General features: G+C 52.8%; 1 protein-coding gene across 1 annotated transcript; it reads right to left on the bottom strand.

Annotated features, from left to right (window-relative positions):
* Positions 1-57: 57 nt before the first annotated feature.
* Positions 58-8,174, bottom strand: ECH1 (enoyl-CoA hydratase 1). Its single transcript, XM_043598992.1, has 10 exons — positions 8,043-8,174; positions 7,202-7,397; positions 6,975-7,063; positions 2,182-2,306; positions 2,046-2,094; positions 1,781-1,845; positions 1,094-1,164; positions 930-1,001; positions 531-681; positions 58-350 (listed from the first exon to the last, which is right to left on the bottom strand). The coding sequence occupies exons 1-10, from the start codon at positions 8,080-8,082 to the stop codon at positions 246-248; spliced, it is 963 nt and encodes a 320-aa protein (XP_043454927.1). The 5' UTR covers positions 8,083-8,174; the 3' UTR covers positions 58-245.
* Positions 8,175-10,836: the final 2,662 nt, after the last annotated feature.

Here is a 10,836-nt window from a genome sequence, read left to right as displayed (position 1 = left end):
CGCAGGCGCATCTTGGCTCCTTGCTGCCTCTCCTCTCTTTGCAATAAAGACACCGGGTTCCTTAGGTAGCTTTATTGTTTGGGTGAAGATAAGGCCCTGGGCATGAGGAAATCAGTGTCCCAGCTATAAATTGGGAGATCAGGCATGAAGGCACGGAGGCGACGATCCTCACTAATCCTCCTTCTCTGTGGATGAGGAAATGGCATGAGGTGGGACAAGGGGCAAGGCCTGGCCCTTGGGGGCTCTCAGAGCTTGGAGAAGTTCACGCTCTTCAGGTCCTTCTTCTCCAGTGTAGCCTGGACAGACTTAACGATGTCCTGGGTTTGCAGCATGCTCATGTTCCAGGTGGCCTGGATGAAGAGGGTGGAGCATAATGGCAAGGGCAGGGAATGGAGTTGGGCCAATGAAAAACAGGGAAGAGACAGCGCACCAATCGGAGGGCAAGGCCTGCAGAAGTCTGCTTGCAGGGGCCCTGATTGGTCGCTCTGGGACTGGAGAGGGGCTGTGATTGGCTGGACGGAGAGCCTTACCATGTAGTTGAGACTCTCGGCCACGGAATGGTTGCGGGAGTAGATCAGGTTGACTTTGGTGCTCTGCACTGCCACGGGGCTCTTGGTGGAAATCTCTTCCGCCAGGGTGAAGGCTGCCTCAAGCATGTCCTCCTTGTTTGGGAACACCCGGCTGCGGATGAAGGGAATCCGTAATGGGGTGTGGGGGTTCTGGGAAGGTTCCCACGGATGAAGAATCGGCCAACCACAGTGGAAAGCGGAAAACCGCCCAGTGAGAGAGACCAATCAGAGCAGGGCACTGGACCCCAGAATAAAGACTTGACCACCCAGAGAGTGGAATCTGTGAAGATACACGGGGACCCAAAGAGCCCTGCCCAGGTTGCGCCCGAGCCTTCAACCAGCCCAGGCCTCGGCCCCTACCTGACCAGACCACTGCCCAGGGCCTCATCAGCCATCATCTTGCGGGAAGTGAAGGCCAGTTCGTTGACCAGGCTGCAAGAAAGCGGGGAAAGCCTATCAGGGGACGGCCCTCATCCTGGGCCCGGGAGATGCCCGGGGTCCCCTCCCTCGGCTGCTCCGCTCACCTCTGGTTTCCGATGACTTTGGGCAGTCGCTGCAGCGTTCCCACATCAGCTGCCAAACCTATGTCCACCTCCTGGGGCGGGCCATCGTATCAGAGCTTGGTTTGTGCCCGATACTGCCCCCCACCGTGTAACCTCAGTGCCAGTGAAATCCCGTATTTACTGTAGAGGCACATTCCACACCCACCTCAGAGACTACCCCCCCCCCCCCCCCCCATTTCATTGCCATCCACATGCTTTCACCCAGGTAACTTCTTTCAGCCTAGAATACAGCCCACTTCCCAATTCCTCTGCCCTCCCAACTTCTTAGGGTCGGCCACGTCTATCTCCAGAGGGAAGCCCTCAAACTCTGCCCATCTGACCCCCTTCCTGCCTCTGCGGGTTCCATCCTGTCTGCGTCCTCTCCAGGACTGATCCCAGCAGCAACCCCAGCCGCATCTCCACCCCCGTACCTTTACTCACTCCTAACCCCACGTAGACTGCATGGCCTCCCCTTGACTTCCTTCATGGCCAAAGTGTTACTTTTTAAGGTGCAATTCTGCTTGACTCTTCCGTGAAGCCCTCCCTTCTCTCCCTCCCTCTCCCCCGCTCCCTTAGCCTCCCCTGTCACTGCTCTGCCCCCACCCAGCCACTCACTGCCCAGCTCTATGCAAGATCCGAGGACACAGAAGCTCGGGGAGGATGGCTCACCTTCACCTGGAAGAAAGCATCCTGGGCACAGTACCGGATGTCACAAGCAGTGACGAGGTCCACGCCTGCAAGGTGGAGGCCAGGGGCATTAAGCAACCACAGGAACCAACCCCTCCTCCCAGGTGGTGGGGTCGCACCCCTGGACCGAGTTGAGCTAGCAACTGATCTGAGGCTGGCGGTCAGTGGCCGAGGCGGAAGGGCGGCAGCCAATAGGCGCCCGGCCAGCGTGGGTGCCCAGATGCTTGGCGGGTGTCTGCGTACTCACCCGCACCAATACAGGCCCCGTGGATGGCGGCGATCACCGGTTTAGGGCACTGCAAGGGAACGGACGGGGGTGGTGGTCAGGGCTGGTCTGGAAGAGGTGGACGGGGCTGGGGGTGGTGCCCTGCCTGCCCCTGCACCTTCTCGATGACATTGAAGCTCTCTTGGTATCTGCTGATGAGGTTACGGAGCTGCCAGCTGATGCGGGCCACATCATCTCCTTGGGGCTGGAGGATATCCGAAGCCATGTCCATGAGGTCGATGCCTGGTGGGGAGGCACGAGGAGGCTCACGTAGTCCCCCCCCCCCCCCCGGCACCCTCCCTCCCCATCCACTGCCCCAACTAGCGGTCAGGACTCAGACTTGGCAGATTTGAACCCCCAAACCACCGCCAGTGTTTCGAGAAAGCCGCTCACACATGGCTTTGCCAGGGATCGCATATGGGGTGTGAAATACATAAACGCTGACATTGATAGGGCCGTTACTCACTTTATCCTCACAACGACCCTATGAGGTGGCTATTACCATCGCCAGTTTTACTGGGAGTAAACTGAGGCACCGGACATTAAAGTCACTTGCCCAAGGTCACACTGGCTTGTGAGTAATGGCACTGGAATTGTAAGCCCGGGACCATGCACTGGCTCCAGAGGTCATGCTTGTCACCATTATGCCAGATGGCACAGGAGACAGGCTTTTGGCAGGAGTCAGTGGTGGGAATGGTCCCTCAGAGAGAAGACTCGAGAGAGAGAGCAAGTTTTCGTGGCTCCAACTGCAAGACGATCCCAAGTCTAACCTTTGTTCCACTAATCCTTCTCCATGACCTCTACTCTGGCTAAAATACTTTCTCCTGGGCTCCCTGTTCCCTGCCCCGACCATTTCCCACACACAGCCAAGAGAACTTGTGAGCATGTCAGGGGGGCCTTTTCTTCCCTCCCACCCCACTTACTTAGAAGAAAATACAAGGTATGTGCCGGGACCTTACCAGCCCTCCTCAACACTGTCCCTAGCCCATTCCTTTGGGCACAGAGGCCTCCAACCGTTCCAGGGCCGCCTGGGTGGCTCCGTCGGTGAAGCATGTGACTCTTGGTTTCAGCTCAGGGCACGATCTCGTGTGGCTCGTTGAGTTCGAGCCCCGTGTCAGGCTCCACACTGACTGTGCAGAGCCTGCTTGGGATTCTCTCTCTCCCTCTCTCTCTCTGTCCCTCCTCTGCTCTCTATCTCTCTAAATAAACAGATACACTTTAAAAAAAAAAAAAAAAGAAGAAGAAGAAGACTGACCCCATCATTCTGTCCAGGCCACAGCCCGAAAGTCATCTCCTCAGAGAAGCCCACCTCAGCCACGCGGGCTAAACAGCAGCCCCGTCATCCTCTATCTCATTTTCTCTGTCTCATCTCCTACGCTGCCTTCTTGTGACCACAGAATTACGTGCTTATTTCGAGGGCCCATCTCCTTTTCCAGGACGTGAGGTCTATGAGCGGAGGAGTTTTGTCTTTTTGCCCACTCCCGCATCCCCAGTGCCTGAAATGAGCCCAGGGCACAGGAGGTGTTCAGTAAGCAAACAGTATAGACAACAGTCCCTGCCCTCACTGAGCTGCCCTTCAGTGGGGGGAAGACAAACGAATAAGAAAATACATTTTGTCGGGTGGTGACAGTGCTAAAAGAAAACTTCAGCAGGGAAGTGGAATGGAATGTGTGTGTGTGTGTGTGTGTGTGTGTGTGTGTGCAGTGAGGGCTGTTGCAGTATTAAGTGGGGTGGTCGTGGACCCTCTCATTGACAAAGTGACTTTTGAGTGAAGATCTGAGGAAGGAGAGGGAGGGAGCTATGGGGCTAGCTGGGATCAGAGAGTTCCAAATGTCAGGAAGGGCCAGCGCAAAGGTCCTGTGGTAGGAATGCCCCTGGGCTGTATGAGGAGCACGGGGGCGGTCAGCATCGCTGTAGTGCAGTGAGTGAAGGGGAAAGTGGGAAGAGCCAAGGTTGGAGAGCTTTATGGGGCAGAGGGTATGGGGCCTCACCGGCCAGGGGGCAAACTCTGGCTTTTTCTCTGAGGGAGGCCTTGCCAGGAGATGATTCTGAGCAGAATCATCCTTCACTTTTTTCTTCCTGGGGTTCATCCTTCTCGTTCCTTTGCCTCTGAACGATGCTATCTGACAAACCAGGAAAACCATTCCCACATCTGGCTACACCCCCAATCCTCTGGGGCTTCACTGCCTCCACAGCTGGTTGAAATAAGTGAGACCTGAGAATTGGGGGCTGAGGGGTAGGGCTAACTTGGTGCATGTTGAATACACGGAAGACAGACAGGATCACGCCGCCGCCTCCAGCCTTGGCCAGGCCACTTCCTCCTCTGGGCCTTGGGTTTCTCCTGCACAAAATGGGGGTAACACCCTCCTGAGAGCTGATGGAGAGATGGCAACAATTAAAGGCGAGAGACAGCCCCAGAGGCCCTTCACACCCCACTAATGGCATCACGGTTACCATTTCGGCACCTGCTGGCTTCTGCGCCCACGTCTGTGAGGCCTGGGCGACTCCGCAGAACCCATGCTGACTCCCAGAGCAAGCCCAGCTTGGCACTTGGGACACCTCCTTTCAGTGGCTTTTCTGGCTTCCCTGCACCACCGGGACGCGCACACCCTGGCTTTTCCAACCCCTCGCAGTAAAGGACCCCAGACCATGGGATCAGGTGTCCCCCTCTAAGGTACGAACTACTCGGAGTGCCTGGGTGGCTCCGTCGGTGAAGCGTCTGACTTTGGCTCAGGTCACGATCTTGAGTTTCGTGAAATCGGGCCCCTTCGTCAGCTCCGCGCGCTCTCTCTCTCCCTTTCTCTCTGCCCCTCACTCCCTCGAGTTCTTAAAAATATACATAATAATATACATATTATAATACATATAATATATGTACGGACCTGTATATGTGTATATACATATATTATATATGCGTAATATGGTACGGACCTGCCCACCTATGACAACTGCACGCGTGGTGTGGGTGGACAAGATATAAACCACTGCCCGACAGCATGGGGCAGATTCTGGAGGACGGAGGACGTCATCACTTAATTTCTTTCTTTCTTTTTTTTTTTTAATTTTTTTTTTTTTAGCATTTATTTATTTTTGGGACAGAGAGAGACAGAGGATGCGCAGGAGAGGGTCAGAGAGAGAGGGAGACACAGAATCTGAAACAGGTTCCAGGCTCTGAGCTGTCAGCCCAGAGCCCGATGCGGGGCTCGAACTCATGGACCGCGAGATCATGACCTGAGCCGAAGTCAGACGCCCAACTGACTGAGCCACCCAGGCGCCCCTCTTTTTTTTTTTTTTTTTTTTAAAGCAGGCTTCACACCCAGCGCAGAGCCCAACGCAGGGCTTGAACTCATGACCCTGAGTTCAAGACCAAGAGTCAGGACGCTCAACCGACGGAGCCACCCAGGCGCCCTAGGAAGTTAGCACTTAAAAGAAGGGACTGGCACCAAGTGAGGCGGGGGTTGTTAAAGTTTCTAGACTGCGGCGAGGTTGCAAGTGGTGCTTGAAGAACCAGAAAACAGAGTCCAGGGTGACCGTAGCTGCTGGAAAGTGTGAGGGGAAATTCCAGAAAAGAAGAGAGAGCCAGAGAGGGGAGCCCCAAATTCTGTGGATAAACTCTGCCCAAATCTCTTCCTGACCCATGAACCATGCATGCAGCCCAGCAAGAGATTTAAAAACTGATTCCAACTCGGCCGCCAACACAGGAACCTCCACCCTCTCTGCCGGGTCCAGGATAGCATCCAACTTCCCACGTCCTTCCATAGTCCAATATCCAGGGTATAATCCAAACTTATTCCAAATGCAAACAAAAAGAAGAATGAGACCCAGTTGTTCAAGAGAAAAGACGATGAACAGGGATTGACCCCAAAGTCACCCAGATGTTGGAATCGGGAAACAGGCACCTGGGTGGCTCAGCCAAGTGCCAACTCTTGATTTTGGCTCCGCTCATGATCTCACGGTCTATGAGATCGAGAACCCGCATCGGGCTCTGTGCTGACAACGCGGAGCCTACTTGGGATCCTCTCTCTCCCCCTCTCTCTCTGCCCCTCCCCTGTTCGTTCTCTTTTGCTCCTGCTTTCTCAAAATAAATGGGTAAGCTTTAAAGAGTTTTAAAACAGTGGTTATAACTATGATCAACAGTGCAAAGAAAAACATGCTTGCAGCAAATAACGAGATACGCAACTTCAGTAGAGAAATGGCGAAATATAAAAAAGAACCAAATGGAAATTTGAGAACCGAAAACTACAGTATCTGAAATTTAAAAAAAAAAGATCACTGGATGGGCTTCACAAGCAGAACAGCGATGACAAAGGAGTCAGTGAATGTGGTCAGGGGAAATGATCCTGTCTGAAGAACAGTCCCGTGGCACAATAAAACTTCGAACAGACATGTAATTGGAAATCAGTTCGTGTGTGTTAAATAATTATATGAAAGCATCTTATTATAATACACTTCAGTGACATGAAAAAAAACAACAACCGAGAGGTTAAGGGCCTTGGTCAAGATCAGACTTCAAAGCCCATCATCCTGTCCATATTCTGTTGGACTAACTTTGAGATTTGAATGCTTTAAATTAAAGAGAAAAAAAAAAAAAGATAAAAGTGGAAGTTAGAAGCTGGTTAAAACCTTAATTAAGAAGCATTGTTTGGGGCACCCGAGTGGCTAAGTCAGTTAAGCATCCGACTTCGGCTCAGGTCACGATCTCACGGGTCATGGGTTCAAACCCTGTGTTGAGCTCCGTGCCGACAGCTTGGAGCCTGTTTTGGATTGTGTCTCCCTCTCTCTCTGCCCTTCCCCCAGTTGCGTCCTGTGCGTGTCTCTCTCAAAAATAAATAAACATTAAAAAAAACAAAACAAAACATTGGTCCATTTCCAGGAGCAGTGGCAGGGGTGGGGGTGGAGAGCACCCGGTACCTGAAGTGAACAGTTTTCCTGCACCAGAGATCACCACAGCCCGGCAGTCAGGGTCTTGCGCTATCTTGCTGAAGCACTCCACCATCTCTCTGTGGAGGGGCAAGGAGGGAAGGGCTGCGTATCCCCTGCCCTCAGGTCACCTGACCCCCACGCCCCACCCCTGCCCACTCCCTCAGCCCCTGCCTCCTCCTGCAGGCAGGCCTCCCTCGGTGATCTGCAGGCCCTACCTCCAGCAGGCCCTGTTGATGGCATTTCTCTTCTCAGGCCGGTTGAGCTGCACGTGGAGAATGTGTTTCTGAGCAGCGGTCACTCGAAGGGACTCATAGCTGTGGTCTGGCGCTTCTTTGGGGGCCTCTTCTTGTGCGTTGGAGCTCATGGGGCGAAGGCTAAGGCTGAGACCCTGAGGAGTGGGAGCCATCAGGCCTGGGGAGACAAAGGAAAGAAGAGACTTTGATGACCCCAGATTGGGGTCACAGAGCCATCAAGGGCAGACGGCACACATTACTTCTCAGTGATGTCAGATTGGGGAACACAGGCCCCTAAGAAACCTCAAGGCAGGGGCGCCTGGGTGGCTCAGTCGGCTAAGCCTTGGGCTCTTGGTTTTGGCTCAGGTCATGATCTCACTATTCGTGAGTTCGAGCCCCAAACTGGGCTATGCGCTCACAGCGCAGAGCCTGCTTAGGATTCTTTCTCTCCTTGCTCCCCCCCCCCCCCCCCCCCCGCGCTGTGCCACCTCACCCCCACTCACTCTCTGTTTCTCTCAAAATAAATAAACTTAAAAAACAAAAACAACTTGAAGATTAGGAGTGCACTTGTCAGTGGCCCCAGTGCCTGCACTACTTCGGGCCCTTTAGCATGGGAAGGAGGGACCCCAGACTGGGAATACCAAGCTGTCAGTCACCCTATTGTAAGACACAGGCCTGCAGAATTAGGGAGCTCTTTGGCTGGAAGCACGTGCACCCCTGTGTTGAAAGCGCTCAGACCGTGACCCGGGACAGGCTTCCCCACCCTACGGTGGCTACGACAGCACGACAGAGCTAGGGACTCCCAGAGGCCGAGGTGACTCACGCCGTATCAGCAGATCTCGGAACCTGAGAGAAACCGCCATCTCTGCCACCTCCGCCACTGAGTTGTAGTCGCGAGTGACCAGACAGAAGGAAGTCAAGGGGGCGGGCGCGAGGCCACCATGTTTGGCGAGGGCATTGATGCCGCGGCCTGACTGGCGGTGACGCCAGTATTTCCGCCATCTTTACTAAGGGCAACCGGAAATAGTTTTCTGAGCTCGCCGATTACAGCTTAGAAATGAGACCTTTGCCCCAGTAGGAACCTGGCCTGTTGCTGCCGGATAATTCATCAGGGGACTGACTTATACTGACGGAAAAATTGGAAACAGCTGAAATGTTCAAGGACGTAATGGCAGAATAACTGCAGCGCTGCAACTTTGTAATCATGCCCTTGTACCATGTTAACTGAAAAGAAAAAAATTGTCTAGTACTGAGTATAACCCACATAAGGGAATGAAAAGATAGACAACAGACGAGCCAACAATGGGCTGTGTAATCTGTTTGAGCTCTCACACCAACAACAGGTCGCACCATTTTTCACTGTATGCAAAGGAAACCGGAGCTTGGGGAAGGAAAGTCGCTAGTTCAAGGTTATCTGGGCTTTAGGAGTAAAGAGGGGATTAATGTGGCTTTGAAGTTCGTGTTCTTAAAATAATTTCTTTAAAAATGAAACCGGGGCGTCTAGGTAGCTCAACTGGTTGAGCAGCCGAATTTGGTTCAGGTCATGATCTCCCGGTTTGTGAGTTTGAGCCCAGCGTTGTGCTCTGTGCTGGCAGCTTGGGAGCCTGGACCCTGCTTCGAATTCTGTGTCTCCCTTTCTCTCTGCCCCTTCCCCGCTCATACTCTGTCTCTCTCTCTCTCTCTCTAAAATAAACATTAAAAAGAAATAAAAAAGTTTATGGCTGCAAGGAGACTGTAGTTTCTCCTTTCCAGATGCTGTCTGCAACACCCTGGTGAAGCAATTTATCCCATAAATGCCATGTGACTTCAGATGTTAATCTGTTTTAAAACCTCACGGCGGGGGGGGGGGGGGGGGGGGGCAGGTGCCTCGGCAGCTCAGTCAGTTAAGTATCTGACTTCAGCTCAGATCATGATCTCATGGTTCGTGAGTTCAAGTCTTCAAGCCCTGCATCAGGTGAGCATGAGCCCTGCTTCAAGTAAACACAAGCTCTGCTTTGAGTGAGCCCTGCTTCTCTTTCTCTGCCCCTCACTCACTTGTGCCCTCTTTCTCTCTCAAAAACAAAACAAAAACTTCACAGTAAATCCCTGGGGCGCCTGGGTGGTTCAAGTCAGTGAAGCATCCAACTTGGAGCCCAACGTGGGGCTTGAATTCACAAACCACGAGATCATGACCTGAGCCGAAGCCAGCTGCTCAACCTACTGAGCCACCCTGGTGCCCCTCAGACTTTGGATCTTGGCACAGGATCCAAGGGATCGAGCCCGATGCTGATAGCATGGAGCCTGCTTGGGATTCTCTCTCCCTCATCCCTTGTCCCTCCCCCCACCCCAGCTCTTGTGGTCTCAAAAGAAACTTAAAAAACAAAATCACAGAAAACTCCCTAACTGGTTTTTCCTTAGATATTTTTTACTCTGGGAAAGAGAGAGCGCGTGCGTGTGTGCGCACGCACGTGCAAGGCAGGGGTAAAGAGGAAGAGAGAATCCCAAGCAGGCCTGGTGCTGTCAGGGCAGAGCCCAAAATGGGACTCGATCCCACAAACTGGGAGATCATGACCTGAACTGAAATCAAGAGTTGGACACTTAACCAAATGAACCACCCAAGTGCCCCAGCTAAGACTTTATTATTTTGTTTAATGTTTATTCATTTATGAGAAACAGAGAGACAGAATGTGAACGGGGGAGGGACAGAGAGGGAGACGCAGAATCCGAAGCAGCCTCCAGGTTCTGAAAGCTGTCAGCATAGAGCCTGATGCGGGGCTCCAACTCACGCACCGCTAGATCATGACCTGAGCTGAAGCCGGACGCTTAACTGACTGAGCCACCCAGGCACCCCGCTAAGATTTTATTTTTAAATAATTTCTACACCAAACGTGGGCCTCAAACTTACAAACCTAAGACTGGGTCACGTGCACTTCCAACTGAGCCAGCCCACCGCCCGTGGGTTCTTTTTCAAGCGCACGTGCCAGACAAGGCACAATTAACTGTGCTTTTCACTTGTTCTTCTAGGAAGACATCCCTCCAGCGTGAGTCAAGGTCCTTCAAGTAGGCTCCTCCCACCCTACCGCCTGCCAGGCCCCACCCCCCACCCCCCACAGGTTCCTCTACAAGGATTGGGAGAGCACCCCTCACATTGCAATGCTTACAGAAGCTAAAGATTAGATTTTACCTTCAGAATCAGGTAAATTAGGGCCTGTCCCCAGGAGATACTGTGCAAGGGGCAGAGGAGGAAGCTGTGAGGTATGACACACACCACTGTTCAGCATGGGGCATTTTGTTAAAAGAAACCCTCAGGGCGCCTGGGCAGCTCAGTCCATGAAGGGTCTGACTTGGGCTCAGGTCATGATCTCACGGCTCGAGTGGCGAGCCCGGAACCGGGCTCTGTGCTGTTACCAGAGACCGCTTCTGATCCTCTGCCCCATCTCTGCCCCTCCCCAACTCCTGCTCTGAAAACAAACAAAAACCCCCATCCAGATAGAACTTTTAAGGGGAAAAATAAATCACCAAAAATTGTTAAAGGGATTGGGGAGACTTTCACCTTCATCTGAGGTCTTAATTTCCAACCTTATAAAAACACGTGGTGACTCGGCAGGATTAAGGCTTGTAGTTTGCTCTCTCAACGT

The sequence above is a fragment of the Prionailurus bengalensis genome, chromosome E2 (assembly GCF_016509475.1).
Source record: "Prionailurus bengalensis isolate Pbe53 chromosome E2, Fcat_Pben_1.1_paternal_pri, whole genome shotgun sequence".
NCBI classification, from domain to species: Eukaryota; Metazoa; Chordata; class Mammalia; order Carnivora; family Felidae; genus Prionailurus; species Prionailurus bengalensis.
The sequence above is the reverse complement of the archived record's forward strand: the minus strand, read 5'-3'. Positions and strand labels throughout refer to the sequence as shown.